The sequence below is a fragment of the Triturus cristatus genome, chromosome 5_2, assembly GCF_964204655.1.
Source record: "Triturus cristatus chromosome 5_2, aTriCri1.1, whole genome shotgun sequence".
NCBI classification, from domain to species: Eukaryota; Metazoa; Chordata; class Amphibia; order Caudata; family Salamandridae; genus Triturus; species Triturus cristatus.
In genome coordinates, this window is record NC_140588.1 from 1128208112 (window position 1) to 1128231327 (window position 23216).

General features: G+C 46.4%; 1 protein-coding gene across 1 annotated transcript in view; it reads right to left on the reverse strand.

Moving 5' to 3' along the window:
- Positions 1–22478, reverse strand: part of LOC146829889 (vomeronasal type-2 receptor 26-like) — a 66897-nt gene extending 44419 nt beyond the window's left edge. Inside the window, exons 1-2 of the mRNA XM_085606565.1 lie at positions 21804–22478; positions 4970–5093 (exon numbers count right to left, since the gene is read on the reverse strand). Coding sequence (XP_085462691.1) covers positions 4970–5093; positions 21804–22478 — 799 coding nt within the window. The remainder of the gene's footprint in view (positions 1–4969; positions 5094–21803) is intronic.
- Positions 22479–23216: the final 738 nt, after the last annotated feature.

The window sequence follows — 23216 nt, forward strand, 5'->3', positions numbered from 1 at the left end:
GTCATAATGCAAGAATTCAAGGCCCCCTCGACTTCTTCATAGAAGGCCGCTGGATTCTTGCGGGGGTCAGGCAATGCATTCTTTAACGCCATCACATCGGCCCTATGCCATGGAGTATAAACCCAATTATACACAAAATATCCCCTAGCATCGGCGGAGTTAATGTCCGAGCTAGTCCCCGCTCCTTTAGGAGGAACATACAAAGGCGCCGCCTCTCGCATTGGTTTAGCATGCACTACGTCATCCTTATCTGACTGGAAGGTGGATGGGTGGCCCCCTGCTGCAAAAGAATCCGACTGCTTCTCCTCCTCCGTTTGTTGGCGTGCTTTCTCTCTAAGGGCCAGCACCTCGTCCCGCAAAGCGAACAACCGCCGAGCCGCCTCAGGAGCCTTAGGGGGAGAAAAAACACCATTACGTAATGCTCCGGCATCCGAAGACACTTCGTCAGGCTCAAGGACACTAGAATATTTTCGGAAAGCAGCAATTACTTCATCCGCGAAATGAGACAGAAAATACCCCCTCTCTCTATCTTGCCACGACCCCCAAGTATGGAACAACTCCTCCTTAGACATCTTGCCCTTAAGTGCACGGAGGGAAAGTTTCCGAAGCTCAGCCATATGCTCGGCCGATAACATGGACCGTGTGTCTACCTTACCCGAAGCCGGGCCAGAATCTTGCGGCCGCGGAGCAGATGCGCCAACATAAGGGGGCGGAGAGCGATCTAGTAAATAAAAATCATCATCAGGATTATTAAGGACAGGATAAAGTGGCTGGCGAACAACATATTGACCCGAAACTTGTAGCCTACGCTCTTTCTCTTGTCTGTCCGCCTGCTCTTTGTCCTCCCGACGCTTCGCTTCCTGTGCTCGCACATGATCATTCTTCCGTTGGTCTTTATCATACAGCGCTTTCTCACGCTTCTCTCGCTCACGCACTTCCTTCACCCATAATCGCACACACTCAAACATATCCTGATGAGCACGTCGCTTACACATACACTGTTCCACATACTCAATCTTACGTATATCAAACGATCCATACAAAGGCCATCGCAACTCAGGATCCTTCTTCGTGTATTTCCTCCATACTGTGCTGTACATTATGGAAGAAAGACCATGCTTCACATACATATCCCTATTAGGCGTCCCCTCTGGGGGAGCTGGAGCAGATTCCTCGAGGTTCAACCGGTTTCCAAAACAGCAGCACCACTTACGGAGTGCGCTGAAAGCAGGCATGCTCAGAAAAAATGCAAAATATGCAATATTATAAAAAATGGCGCCTAATCGTCGCGCCGTTCAAAGTTACACAGCTCTGGAGAAATCTCTCCACATTACCTGCCTATATGTGTTGCAACGCATATATTTTCACAAAGACAAATACAAAATATGACTAGTCATCATCAATCAAACTCAAATAGCCAACCCAGGCTTCAAAAACTCGGAGCAAGTACCGTACAACGGTTCTTACCAATCAAGAGTCCAGGTTCCAACTGCCAAGCTCCACAATCGCCCAAACGGCTCTCACGGCAGGACCGACAGAAGAGGTCTCAGTCGATGACCGGCGCCACCCAGACGGTCAGCTCGGAAGGGAAGGAAGAAAAACCTCGGGATGCCAGGGCTAAGACGCCGCTGGCAGTGATCACGTCCCCGGCCAAACTCCTCACCTTCGTCGCGACCAGTCCTTCGAGCATCCGAGTCGCCGATGAGCCCCACGTGACGGGCGCCAATTGATGAATACAGGCCCCAGCTAGGCCCGCAAGGCACAAGGGTTCGCTCTCCTGTAACGGAATCTATAAGGAAGTTGGCACGGAAACTGCAAAGTACAAAAACAGTATTTATTAACCCTTAAGGGTGGTCCTACAATCCACACAACACCCTTCAGTATTGCATGGAGTAGCACACAGAACTTGCGTACACAGTCCCCTTTTATACACAACAGAGGGGCTCATAAGTGGGTGGATACAACATGAGGCCGAAGAACATTACCATTTATGGTCATTCTCGATACTGAATCAATACATGGGCGGAGCCAGCACACTCCTTGAGCCCGCGAAACACATGGTCAAGCAAGGCTAATTATAACAGATGTGGTCAAGTCTGGACATGCGCCAGATGGACAAGAGAGAGCTATTTATAAACTGTTACTAGGCAGATTACAAGAGCAACTAACACAAAGGTCGGACTCTCCTCGTGGCGAACACGTGGCACATGATAATACAAAATGGATTCCGAACTTCGGTCAACATAACGGAGAAAACATGATCTAAAGGGAAAGCATTAATGTCTTTAGTAAATGCTTAATCATATTGCTGTTTCAATTTACAACAGTAGTTTGACCTCAAATGTGCCATTGTGTCCTTTCAGCACAACAACCCTGGACTATAGGGCCCTAGCCATCATATATTAATTGATTTGCTTCACCTTAGCTTATTTGTGGCCAACCTTGGCCTTCCCTACCTAGTTACTTACCATTTTGTCTTTGTCTAGGCAGCCACTTGGTGAGTGTTCATTGCTGGTCTTATTATTGCTGAACAATTAGGCGAACAAGCTTCCTGCTCTGTGGCTTGTTTTCCATGGCCCATGTGCCAACAAGAACTATGCATCCCTAGGGCAGCCTTCACAATCTCAGTTTCCCTGTAAGCCCAGCCACTGTTCAGTCAGTATCTACTGAAGTTGCTGTTCCATTCAGATGTTTCCCCAGGTGCGGCCTCCATATGTATGCTTTCTCTGTCTGTTAATTAATCAATGAATCACATTTGATCAGCTCCCGCCCAAAATACTTATCATTGCAAAAGGACTGGCTTTTTTGAGGTAATAATTTCCTATTGTTGTCAACCTTTGGAGCACAGTCTGGCCACCGTACCTCTGTGTTCAAACATTATTATGTGGCAGTAATTTGGCCTGTAACTCTTCTTGACTGGGCATCCCTCCTCTAGCTCTACCTGTTCTTAACCTGGAGGTAATTCTGTCCATGTGTGGGGCCTTCAGCTGTCCAGGCAGTGAGGGTGCCAGCAGGCTCCTGTTCAATTCTGAAACTTCAGACTACTGCTGTGCCCCACGACTCTGTTGCAGATGCTCATCACAGCATGGCCGCCTATTGCTCTGCCTGGTAGCTGCCATGTTGGCATGCTGCCTTTCTCCTTTGTTCTCTGCTCCACTTTCTAAAGACTGGGTGAAAGAGAGGAGACCAGTGGGCACTCACTTGATCATTCCCAATTGCATCACAGGTCCATTGTCACTCCCAGTCTCCAAGACAAGAGGTCGTCGCAGCGGTCCATGGCCTCTTTACTCCTCTACCCACTTTGTATAAGACTGCCTGTTGTGGGGGGCCTGTTAGGTCCCCAGGGCAGCTTTTACAAATTCACTCAATGCAGGACCCTCCTGGGCCCCTCTGTGTCCACTGTGGAGTCACTGTAAATATGTTAGCCACTCTTTGGGGCTGGCCAAGCCAGAGCACCCTTGAAGTGTGACCTGCTCCTTTGTGCTCATGGCTATGTCCCATTCACATATTTTCTTTTATCCATTTCTTACAAATCTGTTTCCCAGTGACAGATGGAGCACCTTGTTGCCATTTCTATGAAATTTCTTTTATTGTCCTCCCTATGTTCTAAAATTAAAATCTTTCAGCTAGGAAAGAAGATCCTTGGAGGTGCTAAGACCCTCCCTGCAGAACTTACTGAGTGTGACCTGTCTGTACGCCTTATGAGGTGTGAACTGATGTTCTGCAGCAGCATCAAGTACTATGTAACCTTTAGCACCAAGAGACTCTTACATAAGTGAAACTCTGCTTTACAAACAATCCATAAATAAATAAATAAATGTGACCCACTGGCCTGAATCCTCCATGTGATGTCCAGGGTGGAGCTACCAGTGATGGAGCAGGTGCAACTGCGATGGGGCCCAGAGTCCTGAGGGGCACATTGACCCACGGAATAATGCTCATTACCTTCCCAAGAGTTGGGAGTGGGCATTATCCTTGCTTGCACTGAGGCCCATGACACCCTTGCTGTGCCACTGGTAATATCTGTACACACCCCACTCCGACAGACTTCTCACATTCTTCTCATGGGAGCTTGCTTCCATTGTTCCTTCCAGCACTCCAAGCAGTACATCTTCATTAACATTACATGTTGATGTATGGTCGTTCTGCGGAGACGGTGGCTCGCCCTCTGTTATTGCAGGTTTTATATCTGTGTATTGACGTATAGAGTGTGAACTGACCTGGCAATCAGTGGAGCTCTGCTTAAAATGCAAGGGTCTGATAAAATAGTAATATTGGCAGTAAATGAAACCCGGGGAAGAGTAAAGAAAGGAGTCAGGGGTTTTCTACTTCAGGTGTCCATGAAATGGAGCTGCTTCCAGACAAGTGTTATGTGTAAAGAGCACAAGAAACATCTCCAGTCCAGTTTATCTGACTCTCCCAAAGCTATCATTCTCCTTCTGCTGAGTTGTCTGTTCCAAGCCTAGTCAAGGCAGGGGCACTATGTTTCTTGCATGGACTCAGCGCCATGCAGCCAGGTTATCAGCGTATCAATATTTATGGTTGTATCATCCAACTTCTATTAATGCAGGTTTTTTATCTTTGTATTGCCTTATTGAGTGTGTACCCAGCTCTGTATGAGCACAGGAGTAGGATAAAGTAGTAATATTAGCAGTAAGTGAAACCCTGGGAAGGGTAAAGGAAGGGGGTGGGTGGGGTCTTCTTCATCATGTGTCTATAAATGGAGCTGATTCCAGACAAGTGTTATGTGTAAAGAGCACAAGAAACATCTCCAGTCCAGTTTATCTGATGCTCCCAGACCTGTCATTCTCCTTCTGCTGAGTTGACAGTTCCAAGCCTAGACAAGGCAGGGGCATTATGTTGCTTGCATGGACTCAGCATTATACCACCATGCTATCAGCTTATCAAGATGTCAATGCTGGCCTAACTGTGTGATAGACATATACTACTAGTAAGACCTTATTCTCACCTGTCTCATTAGAAATCTCTCCAGCAGGACAGGGGACACAGTCGAAGCAGCAGATGGGCTCCCCTTTCCTCGCAGCCTGTCTGAACCCAGGAGGGCAGCTCTCGCTGCAGAAGGAGCTGGGAACCTGGTGTCAAAGCAGAAGCAAGTTCAGAAACATAAACCCCAACTCAGAAACAGGGAGAGTAAAGAAACAAAGATACATGCACATATTAATAAAGACAAAGACACCTGCTGCTTAAACACATATACACACACACCCACACATGCACACACAACCACACAGACACATAAAGACAAAGACGCCCTATACACACACACACACACACAGGCCCCAACACAAACACACCCACACACACACACCCACACACACACATGGACCTACACATACATATAAAGATAAATACACCATACACACAAACAAGCAGGCACCCACACACACACAAATACTTACACGCCTCCCAATTGCACACCTGGGAATTCAGATCTATACAAATGCTATGACACAGAAATGCAAATGGATGCGAACCATTGCATGAGATGTTTTATGCATTTGGAGTAGGTTAAATAAATGGCATTTGTAAAAGGCACACATCTGAGTGAAGAAGCTGTGCAATTTGTGTCAGGAAACCATTATCTAATCATAAAAAGTGTGTTGCCCTGCAATTAGCTTCAGATACAGGCATGTGCAGCAAGTACAGCAATGTCTGATGCACTGTCAGCTATTCACTGCATTTTGATGGAAAGTTGAGATGGTTAGGAGGGCTTATCATGTCCGCCCATACTCACCTCCATGGCAGCTCTTTACATTGTGCTGTAGTGACGCACTGATTCTGAGAAGGGATCCTGTCTCTCTGAACACTCAGATCACAATCTGTGCTTTGAGTGCTGTAGGGTTGTGAGCTGTCATCTTGTCACAATTCTTCCAGCACTTACATCACAGAGTGGGATCTCAGCAGTTTGAAAGGTGTGTGCTGTCAGTGGGTCACAGCTCTCACAGGGCTCACATGACACATTGTTATCTGAGTATTAGGATCACTTTGAGGAGCTGGCAGTACTAAGATCACAATGTGCAATCTCGAGTGCTAGGAGAGTGTGGGACATGGAGCTCAGGTAAGCCATGAAACCCTGCCCTGCATGTTGGTAAAACAAGTGGGATGGGATGTGTAAAGCATCTGTCTGCACTTACGTATTACCATTTTATGACCACACTACCCTGCACATTATCATTGGCCAAGGCTTAGATTTTTTTAAGACCCTAATAGCTTTTCGGCAAGGCAGTTTGGGGGTGAATGCCTCAACTCTCTTGGCCGTTGTGGATGTCTCTTTGACCCTGTCACCAGGCAGGTCACTCCCATCACTGCCACGCAGCCCCCTGAGTGACCCGAGCCCCCCTGTGCTGCTGCCACTCGTTATTGGTTTGTGTCTACTGCCTGCATTTGTGCTGTAACTGTACTATTGTGCTCCCTCTGTATTTCTCTTTCTGTTTTCCACCCTTCTGTCCACTTTTTTTTCTTGTGCCACCATTTTCCTTGTGTCCCCTTGCCTTCCGTGACCCACGCCCGCTACCCCTTCAGGATTCCCGCCTCTGCGTCCCCTGCAGCCCCGCACCCCTGCAAACCCATTCGCCACCCCGCTCCCGCCTCCCAGCTGCACCTCCCTCCCACAGCACCTCATATGGAGGCCGCGCAGGGGTAGAGAGAGTGACCTTTGACCCTGTCACCAGCCAGGTCACTCCCCTCACCGCCACGCAGCCCCCTGTGTGACCCAAGCCCCCCTGTGCTGCTGCCACTCGTTATTGGTTTGTGTCTACTGCCTGCATTATTGCTGTAACTGTATTACTGTGCTCCTTCTCTTTTCTCTTCCTGTTTTCCACCCTTGTCCCCCCTTGCCCCCTTGTGCTGCTACCACTCGTTTTCGGTTTGTGTCTACTGCCTGCATTTTGCCATAACTGTATTACTGTGCTCCTTCTGTTTTCTCTTCCTGTTTTCCACCCTTGTGCCCCCTTTTGTTCTCGTGCCCCCATTTTCCTTGTGTCCCCTTGCCTTCCATGACCCCCGCCCACTCCCCCCTTCAGGATTCCTGCCACTGCATCCCCTATGGCCCCGCCCCTGCAAGCCTATTCGCCACCCCGCTCCCGCCTCCCAGCTGTTCCTCCCTCCCACAGCCCCTCATATGGATGCCGCGCAGCGGTAGAGAGAGTGACCCTTGACCCTGTCACCAAGCAGGTCGCTCCCCTTACTGCCACGCAGCCCCCTGTGTGACCCGAGCCCCCCTGTGCTGCTGCCACTCATTATTGGTTTGTGTCTACAGCCTGCATTTTTGCTGTAATTGTACTATTGTGCTTCCTCTGTTTTCTCTTCCTGTTTTCCACCCTTGTGTGCCCTTTTCTTTCTTGTACCCCCATTTTCCTTGTGTCCCCTTGCCTTCCGTGACCCCTGCCCGCTCCCACTTCAGTATTCCCACCGCTACGTCCCCTGCGGCCCCACCCCCTGCTAGCCCATTCGCCACCCCCCTCCCACCTCCCAGCTGCTCCTCCCTCCCACAGCCCCTCATATGGAGGCCGCGCAGCGGCCGCACAGCAGCCACGTGCAGCGGGCATGCCTTCGGCGTGCCAGCGGTCCGTCTGCGCCCGTACGCACCTCTACCGCACACAGCGCCAGGACCACTGGCCCCACGAACGCCACGATGCCCGCCTCCACTACGACTCCAGCACCCTTCATGCACTCAAAGCCGGATGATCACGCACCTGCTGCCTGGCCACCCCGAAGCGCACCCAAGGACCCTTCTCCTGCCGGAACTGCAGCTTCACCAGCACCTGGCCCGCCAACCCACCCACCGAAGAACCCAACTTCCTCAGATGCATCCTGCTCAACATCAACACCCGCTCCGCCTGCAAACAAGCCGTCGAACTCTGGGACCTACTCGACACCAACACCCCAGACGTCGCCTTCCTGACGGAAACCTGGCTGACCCCCTCCTCGGCACCCGACATCGCCATAGCCATCCCGGAAGGCTACAAAATCACCTGCAAGGACTGCACCAACGGAGCAGGAGGAGGAATTGCCATCGTCCACAGAAACACTCTCAAACGCTGACGACACCCTCAGCACCGCCGAACACCTGCACTTCCAGATCCACACTGACCCCAACACCACCCTCAGAGGCACCCTCATCTACAGACCCCCCGGACCCTGACCGCAGTTCAGCGATTCTATCGCCGACTTCATCAGCACACACGCCCTCGCCTCCACGGACTACATCCTCCTCGGGGACCTGAACTTCCACCTCGAGAACAACAATGACTCCAACTCCTCCACCCTGATCGACAATCTCACCAACCTCGGACTCAGACAACTTGTCACAACACCCACCCACTCCGCCGGCCACAGGCTTGACCCCATTTTCTCAGCAAGCACCCACGTCTTCTTCAACCGCACCATCAAACTCCACTGGACTGACCACCGCTGCATCCACTTCACCTTACGGAAACCCACCACACACCATCACACCCAGCAGATGCCTTACCACAGCTGGAGCAAGGTCACCGAGGACCAGCTAACTACCGCCCTCGCACGCAGCCCACCCGCAGACCCGACCGACCCCGAGACCGCAGCCCGCAGCCTCAGACTATGGGTTGACGACTGCACCAACACCCTTGTCCCGCTCAAGAAACCCCCCAACACCCACACCAGCAAGAGAGCCAGCTGGTTCACCAAAGACCTCCAGGAATCCAAGCGAACCTGCCGGAAACTAGAAAAAATCCGGACCCGCGAAAGAACACCGGAAAGCCACACAGCCCACAGGAATGCCACCCGCCGAAACCACCACCTCATCAGATCCGCCAAAAGGTCCGCCTTCAAAGACCGCCTAGACAACAACGCACACAACAGCAAAGAGCTCTTCAGCATCGTGAAGGAACTCTCCAACACCAACGACATTCCACCGTCACAAGACCTGTGCGACTTGCTGGCCACCTTCTTCTATCGCAAGATCGCAGACATCCATGAAAGCTTCGACGCCGTCACCACCCCGGCAACTGCCGATACCCCCACTCCCACGACCACCACACGCACCAACCACCTACTCGCCTGGACCAACATCAACAATGACGACACCATCAAGATCATGAACACCGTCCACTCCGGATCTCCGGAACACCCCTGCCCACACCACATGTTCAACAAAGCCAGCAGCACCATCGCACCCCACCTCCGGAAAACCATCAACATCTCCTTCAAAACAGCGACCTTCCCGGAGAGCTGGAAGCACGCAGAGATCAATGCCTTACTCAAGAAACCCAATGCGGACCCCAAGGACCTCAAGAACTTCCGACCCATCTCCCTGCTCCCGTTCCCAGTGAAGGTCATCGAAAAGGCCGTCAACAAACAACTGACCAGCTTCCTCAAAGAGAACAACATCCTGGACCCGTCCCAGTCCGTGTTCCGCAGCAACCACAGCACCAAAACTGCTCCCATCGCCGCCACCGACGACATCAGGCCCCTGCTCGACAACGGAGAAACCGCGGCCCTCATCCTCCTGGACCTGTCATCCTCCTTTGACATGGTCTGCCACCGCACACTAAGAGCACGCCTCCACGACGCCGGAATCCAAGAAAAGGCCCTGGACTGGACCACCTCCTTCCTCTCCGGCAGAACTCAGAGCGTCCCCCTCCCCCCCCTTCCGCTCCGAAGCCACCAAAATCATCTGCGGCGTACCCCAAGGCTCATTCCTCAGCCCCACATTGTTCAATGTCTACATGGCTCCGCTCGCCCCCATCGCCCATCGGCACGACCTCAACATCATCTCCTATGCCGACGACACCCAGCTGATCCTCTCCCTCACCAACGACCCCCACACCACCAAAACCAACCTCCACGAAGGAATGAAGGCCATCATCCACCTCCTCGGCCTGGGACGACTCTTGGTGGCTGACTGCACTAGGAGCACACCCTACACCCACCTACCACGCACGCAACTTAGGGGTTATCCTCAACTCCACCCTCTCCATGACGAAGCAGGTCAACGCCGTCTCCTTCGCTTGCTTCAGCACCCTCCGCATGCTTCGCAGGATCTTCAAGTGGATCCCCACCGAAACTAGAAGGGTGGTCACCCAGGTCCTCATCAGCAGTAGACTGGACTACGGCAACACACTCTACGCAGGAGCCCCGTCCAAACTCCTGAAACGGCTCCAACGCATCCAGAACGCCTCTGCATGCCTGGTCCTCGACATCCCCTGCTGCAGCCACATCACACCCCACCTGAGAGACCTGCACTGGCTCCCCATCAACAAGAGGATAACCTTCAAGCTCCTCACCCACGCACACAAGGCACTCCAAGACACTGGACCAGCATACCTCAACAGCCGACTCAGCCTCTACATCCCCACCCACCAGCTCTGCTCCGCAGACCGCGCCCTCGCCACCGTACCCCGCATCCGAAGAGCGACTGCCAGTGGCAGATCATTCTCCCACCTCGCTGCCAAGACATGGAACACCCTCCCCATCCGCCTACGGCAGACCGAAGACCTCCTAACCTTCAGGAGACTCCTCAAGACCTGGCTCTTTGAACAGTAGCAGCGTTCCTTACCCCCCCTACCACCTTGAGACCCTCGCGGGTATGGAGTGCGCTTTACAAATGCTATGATTGATTGATTGATTGGTTGTTGTGGATGTCTCTAGAGCAGTCTTTCACACACATTTTAAAACCACAACCCACTTTTTAGAACGACAAACATTTGTGACCCACCTAACCTTAGCAGACATAAGATAGGGTATTTTGTAATATAATAGTAAATATACTTTCAAAATGCTGTAAATTACCAAAATAACTTATGGCCACATCTACAAGACGTATTAGTGGTTGCAAATGGAGAATCAGGCAGTTTGCAAATGCAAATGCTAAAGAGTCGTTTGGCATGTGCTCACCCTATTTTTGAAGTCGTAACCTATTATCAACTCACAAAATAGGGATTGCGAGACAGTATTAGTAAGGGATGTTTCAAGGGTGTACCTCCCTAATAGCGGGTCGCAGGGGCATGTATGAGTGTTTTGTGAGCAGACTCATACTTCACCGACTCCATGAAGGAGGTCGTAGCCCATTTTTAAACAGGAAGGGGTTCCCAAGGGACACCTTCCCGCTGCTTTGTGAATGTGGGTGCCAACATTCTTTAAGAACAAAAAGTTGTCCCATGGCAGCTTTCCATTTTTATTTTTGAACCGCATCCCGTTTTCCTTTAAGCAAAACAGGATGCATTTACATTTTAAGAAATTGCTCTATTTAAAAAGCAATAACAGACATGGTGGCCAGCTGACCCCAGTAGGCTACCATCACTGGGATAAGAGGTCATTCCCAATGGGTCACAAATTGCAACCTGCCTCGTGTATATTGATGAGGCTCGTCAATTGAGACATGCTTTGGGACTGACAAACTATGGCTTTCTTCGAGTTCCTAAATGCGAGTTTTAATTCGGAACTAATGTTTCCTGTGTGCATTTTTGCATTCCTCTCGAATATTAATTGCTCGTAACCATCACAACTTGTGGCCATGTTTGCAGGTCTGTTTTCATGGACCCCAAGTCTTATAACGTGGTATACCCATTAGGTGAAAACAGGTAACATCTTCCCTGTCAAAAGGAAAATGTAGAGATTCTCAGATCAGGTCAAAGCTAACATCAAGTCTGAGGTAGCTAAGATGCTAGCGATGGGGTGAAGCTCTGTACTAGTCCATAGGCCAGTCCAGGAGTACTTGGGCCCAATCTAAACCCCAAGGGAGTTACATCTGTTATGAGGTTATGTGTGGATTACAGAAGTCTAAATAAAGTCACCAAGACTGATGTTCACCCCATGCACAGAGTTGATAACTTTCTAGACAGGTTGGGGTGCCTAAATACAATTTACTTGACTTCAGGTTACTGGCAGATAGCCCTCACCCAAGGAGCTAAGGAGAGGTCAACCTTTTCAACTCCTGCAGTCCACTTTCAGTTCAAAGTATTTAATGTCCTTTGAGTAAAAAATGCACCTCCCACCTTCCAAAGATTTGTGAACAAAGTTCTTTCACGATTGGAATTTGGGTCCTGTTTGAGGGGGTAAAACCTTACTCAAGCAACATCTGCAAACCTTGTCAGAGATAAGTTGCAAGCAAACCCCAAATAAATCAGAGCTTAACCCTTCAGCAGTCAGATTTACCTTTGAAGCAATGTGTAAAGTATTTAACCACCACTAAAAACAGTAATAAAGTGAATCCTATCACCAGAACCGGAGATATGCAATTATAACGATTTAAGTGGAAATAGTGCCAAAAAGCACAAACTGCTACTTGTGGTTATCTAGTTGAACTGGACCAGGATAAAGTCACATACGTTCAGGATGACCATGTTGGAGCATGGGTCAGCTAAAGAAACTCGGTTAGCTGTGCTGCAATGCTGAGTTCCGTGTCAAGGGTGCGTTGCCCAGCAGCGGTTCCTAGGAGCTGTGAGGCTATAATGCAAGGATTTGTGTAGTTGTCAAGGATGCTGTTGTTGAGGGGCTTACGGTGCTGAGTCTTATGTTGAAGATATGTCATGAAATGGCTGGATCTGAAGAAGTTGCGGGGCTTGCTGCAATGCATAGGGGAGGTCGCTGCTGAGGGGCTTACGATCAGAAAGCCTGCAATGAGAATGCATTGTGCAACAGTGGTTCCCAGGATGTTGCTGGAATCATTGCAAAATCCTGTGCTGGGGATGCATCAAGCAGTGGTCCCAATGTGGAGGTTGATGTAGCGATAGGTCAGTTTCACTAGCACCACAGTTGGGGTGGCAGAGCACCTTCAGGCCCACTTCCAAATGTCCAGGTCTGGGATGGCACAACTTGATAAAAAAAGGACTCACAGCTGGCAGAGTCCAATTGCTGAGTTCAAGATGGAAAAAGGCTGTTCTGTCCCTGAGGTTTCAGATCAGAAGGCCAGCCAACAAACTTTTGGAGTCACTCTGGTCGTCCTGGGTTCAAGATGTAGATTTAGTCTATCCTACTATGGCAGTAAGGCAGCAGAGCATCACCGCTGGCCAGCGGAGTGGCAGTCCTTCTTGCAGCATAGCAGTCCTTTATCTGAGTCTTCCATGGGTCCAGATGGGTATCTGAAGAGTTGGGGTCTACTGTCACATTTTGATACCTGGTGCCCATGTTGAAGTAGGAGAGGTTCCTAGAGGTTTACACCCTCTGAGGTGTCAGGAATCCCCTTCTTGCCCAGTTTGGACCCAGCTTGCCTGGGGCAATCAAAACTAGTGACAAACTCTTTGTGAGGATGCTCAGGCACAGCCTTTGTGATCTGCAAGTGTGGTAGGAGACAGCTCCTCAACCTAGTTAATTCAGAGTGGCTCTTCCTGCTAACACCTAGCTTCCCTTTCTCTCACTGTCTGTAATCAATACACAAAGAACAACTGCCAGCTACACCTAGTCATGTGATCCTGGAACAGACTGCAGACACCAAATGGTTAGAACAAGAAAATATCAACTTTCTAAAAGTGGAATTTTCAAGATTGTGACTAGAAACACTTCGTTCATCCTCACAACATTTACTCTATGTGCCCAAATTTCTCCTTTCCCGTAAAGGTGGTCGCTCCTTCCAGGTGGTCGCAGCAAAGCTTTGGAATAGCCTCCCTTTTAAGCTGCGACAGGAATGCGACCTTTTAAACTTTCGTAAGGGTGTGAAAACCTGGCTCTTTCAGAACTAGAATGGGAGTAGATGACAGTTTGCTTTCTGTGCAGGGGTTAAATCAGCGCCGGGACACTCTTTGGAGTAGCTGCACGCTTAATAAATACCCAATAAAAAAAAAAAAAGAAATCTGAACTCACCATTAACGAGGGCATTAAATTACAATTCTTTATACCACAAATATGCACGGCCAATCTCATCCTAATTGAAAGTTAACAACTATTAAATGTAATGAGGGAGTCGAATGTTAACCCATGGGATAGTTAGGCCTTGCAGTAGTAAAAAACACATTCAAGAGTATTTTGCTACCAAGGTGTGTAAAACTTAAACTCACATGCCTAATATTTTAAATACAGTGCACTCTGCCCACTGAGCAGTTCAGGGCTTACCATAGGGGTGACTTATTTCTACTAAGGGGCTGATTCCGATCTCGGTCGGAAGGGCACCGAATCGGGTTCGGCCGGAAAAACTACGAGCCGTACGCGTGTTTTCCGGCCGACTCGTACAGCTGTATGAGCGAGCAAGTACGATGCGAGCTACATGAATTTCACCGACCGAGTCGTTTCCGGGTCCAAACCGCTCCGTACGTACCGGTCGGAAGCTAACCGTGGCGTGCAATGGATGCAATTTACAACCGAGCCAGTACGATGCATGCGTTGGACAGCCTGTGCGAGCCAGAGTGTCCGGCTCGCAAAAGCTCCCGGAGTCGGACTTTGGGGGTCTGCTTCGGACCCCCTGACACCCGCAGCCCTATGACTCGGACACAGGGGGAGATCTATGGGTCTCCCCAACACAGGCATGTATGGCGCGGGTGGCACCGACGCATACCCACTGTAGGGGGTGCACTTGTTCGAGACGTACCCATTCAGTCAATGGGAGCCCATGTACGCATCGTACGACCGGCTCCCATTGACTTCTATGGGAGTCCAACCGAACCGAGTCCGACAGCATACGTGCGCATCGTACTCGCTTGTTCGGACTGTAGGGGTCCGGCTCGGTTGGAAAACACTCCGGATCTGACTCAGTCGGAGTGCTTTCCGACCCGGATCGGAATCGGCAACTAAAAAGGAAGTTTTTTTCCAGGTCAAAATGGCAGTTTCGAAATGCATAGACAGGCTGCAATGGCAGGCCTGGGGCATTTTTTACAGGACTACTTAAGTGGGTGGGACAGTCACTGCTGCAGGCCTACTAGTAGCATTTAATTTACAGGCCCTGGGTACATGGGGGGCCACTTTACCAGGAACTTACAAGCAAATTTGATGCGCCAAATTTCTACCATGTTTAGTGGAAGGAGAACAAGCATTTTAGCACTGGTTAGCAGTGGCGAAGTGCACAGAATTCAAATGCAGCAAAAATATTAAGACAACTGAAAGCACATGGTTTAGGGAGATCCCTGCAAAGATGGCCAGGTCCAACAGAAAGTTCCTAAAGTAATATGGTAGTAGAATTAGCACTATCTCAACTACAGAAGTGCCACTAAGGAGTTCGGCAAGGCTGTATTTTGCCCCCTTTTTTAATTATACAAACGGTTTACTGTGCCACTTGTTGAAGGAAAAACTTGACCATCCCAAAGTTAGGAGTGATTTTATCCCTACATTACTATATGTGAATGATGCTGTCCTAATAGCTAGGACAGCAAATAGCTTACAGAAATCCCTTGATGCATTTGTATTTTTTTGATGGAATCATTGGATTTAAAAGTAAATTATAAAAATTTATATATTTGGTGTGTGGTCCTAAGAGAGCTAAGCCCAAAATAGTAAAGGTACAGGGCACAGTGGTTGGGAATGTTCCACATTTCTCCTATTTGGGAATTGTTTTTAACTTCCAGCTCTTTTGGGATCCTCCAGTGGTACTAAGAACTATACGGGCACTAGACCTTTTGAGGCTCTTTTTTCATTTCACCGCCCATTTGGGTCAGAATTCCGTCAAAGAGATGATTACCTTATATTAAACAAAATGCCTTATGATTGCTTCTTATGGGGCAGGAGTTTGGTGCTATAGCAACAGCACCAAGTTCCAGGTTGGAGAGACCACTCCAATACGATAGATTCTATTGGTACCCAAAAACTAATCTATGTCCCTGAGTTTAGGGCACATTGAAGACAGGCTTTGTTTGGGTTACTTATTATTATGGGCAAAGATCTGAGTTACCTCAAAATTAGAATTTAAAACATCCATTATACTAAATTGTCTTCTTTTATTCAATTGATTCCATTTCTTATTTCAGTTATCTTAAACTTACATTTCAGGGATTGAACTTAACTGATTTTGATCTTAATCCTTCTAATTTCCCCCAGCAAGCAATGAAACCAGTTTATGACAATAGAGCAAATGGGTGCACTGACCGAAGTAAAAAATATTGATGTGAAAATTATTGAGTAAAAAATTATAGACAACAAAAATATCGACTCCTATACTTAAACAAGTGATTACAAAAATATCGACTAAAAAATATCAATGTAAAAAATATTGATGTATAACACATCAACTTTTATGTAATATAAAATAAAATAATATATATTAAATATTAAATATAATTTTAACCAACTAAAATACATTTCATGTACATTTTGATAAAATATAACAAATAAACTTAAACATGCAAACACATTAATTCATATACAACTATTTACTTGAAAACAATTAATAAACTATAATTTTTAATTTATGTTTAAAATAATATAAAACATTACAATATATATTAATAATTTAAAATATAAAAAACAAAAATCTATTATAAATTAAAATATAAAACTATTAAAAAATATTTAAACTTACATTTCACAATACAATCAGTGCAACGGTAGGTAAAGTGTTGGAAAGCAAAGGGGTAAAAAAAACTATTCCAACTCTAGAGAGTGCAAAGTAGGGTAAGTGTTGGATAGCGGAGGAATTACATTTACTATTCCAACTCCAGTGAGTGCAACAGTAGGGAAAGTGTTGGATAGTTGAGGTGTAAAAATTACTATTCCCACTCCAGTATGAGCAACAGTAGGGAAAGTATTGGATAGCAGAGCGGAAAAATTTACTATTTCCACTCCAAAGACTACAATAGTAGGGAAAGTGCTAGGTAGCGGAGGGGTAAAAATTACTGTTTCCACTCCAGTGAGTGCAACCATAGGGAAAGTGTTGGATAGCGGAGAGACAAAAATTACTAATCACACTCAAACAATTAAAATAAAAATAAAAAATATAATTTCTTTAAAAAAATCATAAGATATAAATAAAAATATATGAAAAATGAAAAATCAAATAATATTAAATATATACAAATTAAACATAGTATAATAGTAATTACATATAACAAAAACCTACAAACAATATATAAAATGAAATAATAAATACATTTATAATAAATAATTATTTTAAACTCAAAAATATTTACAAACAAAATAGTTCATTAATACATAGATGTATTTGTTTTATTTTCTGCCCTATAACATCACACCAATAAGAAAACACTTCAACATTTCTGTTATCTCTATTGAGGACCCATTGCCCAGTCTTTTCTATTAAATTGCAATTAGAATGAGGTCTGAATAAGGGGGAGAGTTTGTTTCTTAATGTTTTAATATACCATAAGGGACAACTGTTTTATGAATTGTACTAATCGTAATATTGATGTTTTTTGGTGATAGTTTTATAATGCCTGTAATGCTTTTAAGATTCTTCTATAAAATCAAATAAAGCTTGTATGAATTGACAGGAGTGCCACTATCCTAACACGATCAGATGAGAAGAATAGATGGGAAGGTCTCACCCACATCTTTTTGGCATGCTTAATCATAGATGACCCACCCCATCTTGGCTGGATAATACCACCAAGATGGTCTCTACTTCAAGGTGAGGGAAATCAAGAGATCAATACTGAATATAATTAGGATCCATATAAATGTTAAAACTGCCTTGTGTAAAAACGGTAGATATCCCTTTATTTGATGGGTATACCAGGCAGGATTAAAAGCACATAATAAATGAATCAGGTAGATCATATCTCTGTCATACGTTCTTCCAGCATGTTTGGCCCCTATCTGTTGCCCAACAAGGGTCTTGGACCTTCATCCGAATAACCAGCATCCCATGTGTGTCAGGTTCCTAACCAGACTTGTGCTGTACGTAGGAAGGTTGTACCTCTTCAGTCTGTCCAATATAAGCTGTTTGTGGAGAAAAACAGGGGTAGGTTTACAAACCACAAAAGCACTACAAATTAAGACAGAGTGCCCTAATATTTTCTCCTTGTTACATTGTGTCCAAATGTATTTATTTTATTTATTTATTTCATAGTTTTATAGAGCGCAAACCAGACCCGTGAGGGTATCAGAGCGCTTTAAAGGATTTAGGCGAAGGAATACAAACATAAGGATGGGAGGGATCAGATTGAGAGAGATTAGCATACATTATACGGGAGGAGCAAGCAGTCTAAAGTCTAAGCTACATGAGGGAGAAAATTAAAGCAGGTAGATAAAAAACACAAGGAGGCCACCTTATACAGGGGGTACAAGCCGTCTAAGTTCCAAGCTGCATATGTAATAAAAATTAAAGCAGGTAGTTATAATATAGAAGAAGGCACGCAGTCTCAGCTCTTGGAGGTATGCCCAGGAGTGCAGAAAAATGTATCATCCGTGGAGGCCGTGGATAATGCCAAGGTGGAGGGTGGAACAAGTCTATGAGGTGATTGTAAAGTAGTCATTAGATGAGATATTTTCCCATTAAGAAAGTTTTGGTCTCCTTCTTAAAGTGTGCCAAGGACGGAAGTCTTCTGATGGGGGGTGGGAGAGAGTTCCAGATTCTTGGAGCGGCCCCAGAGAAGGCTCGATTGTAGGTTTTTAATCTTCTGGAAGAGTACTGGCTGCAGCAGTAGGTTTTTGGCAGATCCGGAGTTTCTGGCAAGTCCGGATATTACAAGTTTTTGTGCGAGAAATATAGGTGAATTTGAGTACACAGCTTTGTGAGTAATGCAGGCCAGTTTAAATTGTATTCTGGCCTCCAGGGGAAGCCAGTTCAGAGCTTTGAGGTGGGGAGAGATGTGGTCAAATTGTTTTGAACCCATATGAGTCTGGCGACGGTGTTGAGGCAGGCTTTCAATGGGGCCAGAGAGTTCTTGTGTAGCCCTGCGAGAGTAGAGCATCCATATTCAAGTCTGGAAATGACTAGGGCCTGTGTTGCAGTTTTAAAGTTGGACACATCAAGGAAGGGTTTTAGGTTTCTTAGGTAGTTCAGGTGGAATCTAGCCCATTTTGGCCATCGAATCAACAATGGTAGGAGGGCAGATTAGTGCAGTGATGGTCTTGATCCATTCCTGGATGTCTGGATTGGGTTTGGGTGGGTAGATCAGAAGGAATTCCGTTTTGTTTGATTTGAATTTAAGCTGGTTGGCGGTGAGCCAACGGACTGTCAGCTTCAGGGCCTTGTTTAGGGAGAAAATGTCCTCAGGGGAAGAGATTTTTTACTTCAATCAAGCTTTATCCGACAGTTGAGTCATAAAAGCACAAACAAACATCACACAAATAACATATAAATTACCTAAAAATATTTAAGACAAGCATTAAATCCAATATTTCAACCATCAATAAGCTAAAATCGATTTAAAACCATATACAAATATTCACAGAATAAAATAACACGTATATAAAAACCTATGTATGTGTTTCCATCATAAAAATAAATATTTGATTAAATTTTGCACTAATACGATCAATTTCTACAGGTTGCCATCGTGTCTCAATGCTTTAGATCGTAGACCCCAAGCCCACCCTAGGAACTTGGCCACTGCTATACAGATAAGAGGAGCAGGGTCAGTGCTCAAAATGCGAAGAGCTATTCGATAGTTCCTAATGCCCAACGATTTACATACAGGTTTCATCCAAGTTTTACGGGGTTGTGTGTACATTGGGCAAAAAAATAGCAAATGTTCTACAGATTCGCATTCCTCTGTGCAGTTATAACATTTATTGATTTTATTTTGGGTGTTTTGCCAATTAGCGGTAAATTCTGCAACCGGTAGGGCACCCACCCGTAGCTGGAAGTATAGCTTGTGGTCAAAGGGCCTCTCTATTATATCCCAGTAACTTTCGAGTAGTGGGCTGTTTTTGAGATCGAGAAAGCGGCCTGTTAAATGGGAGGAAAGGCCTTGCGTGGTTTCTATCATATAGACCCATTCCCAATAGATAGCTTTCAGTTTGTTCTTAGAAGGGAAGGTAGCATTTTCTGGATCGTTCCATAGTTCGGTCAGGCCTATGCTGCTCAGGAGGGATTTGATGCTGCACAACCAGTGGATATTATGTGATGAGTTAGATTTAATTATATCCATGAAGCCGCACTTATAGTGCTCAAGTTCATCTGTGCACCAAAGGCGACGCCAATATAGCAGTGGACGAAGCTTGACAGGGTGTGCCAATGGTTTTTTCCCTAGGTCTAGCAATAGAGGACGCAGTGGTGTACTAGCAGGGAGGCTTGTGATTTTACGCAAAAATGCATTTTCAAGCACTGTCAGTTTGTTCAAGTTGCTAAAGCCCCAAAGTTCAGACCCATATAAACATGAACTCAGTACCATTGCACCGTATGCTTCCAGAGCTGGGGAAATTGGTTTTGTATATGATCTATTAAATCTAGTTAGAAGGGCACCTGATTTTTGTTTATGTGTTGGTATCACTCGGTCCATTTGGGAGTCCCAACGCATTTCCTTCTGTAGTGTGATACCTAGATATGTGAAGGAGATTACCTCCTCCAGGGGTAAATCATTCATAAATATTTTCCCCCCAAATGATTTATGTGCGTTGAAGGACATGAATTTAGTCTTTTCGGTGTTTACTAACAAACCCCTCTGTTTGCAGAACTCTTCGAAACGTCCAAGTGCCTTCTGCAGGCCGCTTGGGGTCTTGGAGATAATCAGCGTGTCATCCGCAAACATGAGGATGGGAACTCGTGATCCAGCCAAAACAGGTGCATCGGTGGGGGTCCGTGAGAGAAAGTCGACCACACCGTTGACAAAGAGCGAGAACAGGGTAGGCGCCAAAACGCACCCCTGCCTCACACCCCTGTCAACCGGGAAGTCTTCCGTCACCTCTCCCACTTCCCCCCATCGGACCCGGGCCACGTTACCCTCATGCAAGTGGATGACTACAGAAAGGAGTTCAGGTGCAAAACCCATCTCCCTCATAACAGCCCAGAGTTTGGTTCGTGGAACCAAATCAAATGCTGCTTTTAGGTCCACGAAAACGGCGTATAATGCACCCTTGCCTAAGATCACTGTCTTCCAATATAAGATGACAAAACGGAAGATTTGATCGATTGTGCTTGTCCGCTTGCGAAAACCCGCCTGTGCGGGACTTAAAATGTCCTGTTCTCAGACCCATAATAGGACCTTGTGTAGAAATAGGCGGGCCACTATCTTCTGGATTGAGTCTATAAGGCTAATTGGCCTATAATTAGCTGCAATAGACTTGTCCCCCTTTTTAAATACAGGGACTATTTCAGCTCCTTTCCAAGAGGCAGGGATGTCGGCACCCTGAGCAATTGCATTAGCAAGGCGCAGAATATATCTGCACCATAGGTGCCTATCACTGATGAACACGTCAGCAGGAATTCCATCCATCCCGGGGGCTTTCCACTTAATCACTTTGTCTAAGGCCTGTTCTATGTCACTTAAAATAAATATTTCTTCTGCATAGTACAGATGGCAATGGGTATCGCCACAGTATACTTCTTCTCTAGGAGCTGCATACTGTGGTTTAAAATAATCAATCCAGGAATTCTTAGCCACATTGTTCTGGGGCCGCTCAGGGAGACCCCCCCTGTCCCACTTATAGATATCCCAGAATTGCTTATTGTTCCTAGATCTACAGGCTTCGAGGAGATCTTTCCACTTTCCATTATCCCACATTCTTTTTGCTTTATATATTGTTCTCCTGTATTTCGTCCTTGCCAATTTTACTGAAGAAGCTCTCCCAAGTTTGGCTCGGGCTTCCTTACAATCAGCGTTGTACCAACCCACAGTATTATGGTGTTTGGGATGTCTTTTGGAAGTGGGTTTGATAAGGTATTTCTTCAATCCCTCAAAGAGTTTGTTATGTGCTACTACGACAGACTGATGGGGACACATGTCTTCTGCCAGAGTTTCGGGGAATTGTAAAACATTAGTTACTTCTTTCTTAATTGCAACCAATGAAGTTGGATCTTCTATAATCCTATCCCATTTTAGATAACGCAGGTTGTTGGCCAAAAATTGATTTGGCACAGGATTCATCTGACGTGCTGGAGGTCCACCTTTAGGAGGTTGGTCAAACAGCACCGCAAGTGGTTGATGGTCACTCTCGATACGGTCAGTAACAATCATATCGATAAGATTTGCCCAAAGCTTTACATGAATAAGAAAGTAGTCTATACGACTCTCCCTACGGCCGCTGACAAAGGTATTCTTAGCGCATTTATCTGATTTACTTCTGCCATTGGCGGCCCTCAGGTGATTTCCTAGGCACAAACCTTTTAGCTGGATTGCAGCCTCTGTCCATTTTTTTATGGGAGCAATTTCTAAGGACGGGATTCCCCATCTAGAGTCTTCCTCTTCAGTAAGTTGTAATATATCATGGCCAAGAGGCTCAAAAGAAGTGTTAAAGTCACCTGCTACTAGGGGCAGCGTGTTGGGTGGCAGGAGGTCTAGAATATCTTCAAGTTCTTGTACAACAGGAGATTTTTTCCCCCCCGGAAGACCACGTGCATATACCTTGAAGAGTTCCACTTTATGACCAGACTGAAGGGTCAATCTTATTGAAATAATATCATTGCTAGACTTGAGACCTACTTTTATGTGGTTCCCCATATCCTGCTTTACCCATACAGTTAAGCCACCAGAGGGGCGGCCTCTTTTGCTTTTTTTGGCTGGTACATAAAAATTAAGATAACCGTTGCAATGTATAGGGTCAATTGCCCAAGTCTCTTGAAAGAGGCAGATGTCATATCTTGTCGTGAAGGCCATCCAATCTGGGCTTGCAATTTTGGAACCCAGGCCTGCAATGTTCCACGACAAAATAGACAAAATGCTCTTTCCTTTCCTTCCCCCCTTATTGGGTGCAGTATTCCCTAATGGGGTATTTTGGCTGCCTCTCTCAGAGTAGTCCAAGCTATCTTCCAAGCATGTACCCATATTGGGCAGACCACTTAAACTGCTTGTGGAGTGTATTGGGCATCCCATTTTTCCCCCTGATGCTTTTCCATGTACTGCCCCTATCTGGTTCGCATACGGTAGTAATGCGGCAGTCTGTGAATTAATTTCGCTACCAGGGCGGAAATCACTGATATTAGCACTCAAATTAATGAATTTGCGTCTATGGGCATTCGTAGGGGAGTCTTGGTCTATGTTATGTGGTACTTTCCTAGCCCGGGGTTGACGTCAATCGCAATCCTCTAAACCAGAGGGCTTATCGAACCCACCCTGTACATTTGGGTGGCAGTGGGTCCTAACTTCGTTAGCTGGGTCTAATAAACCGGAAGCATGCAGGATAGGTTGTGGATGGCCGTAATAAAAGAAAGACAGAGGTAATGAGAGAATAGGTGAATT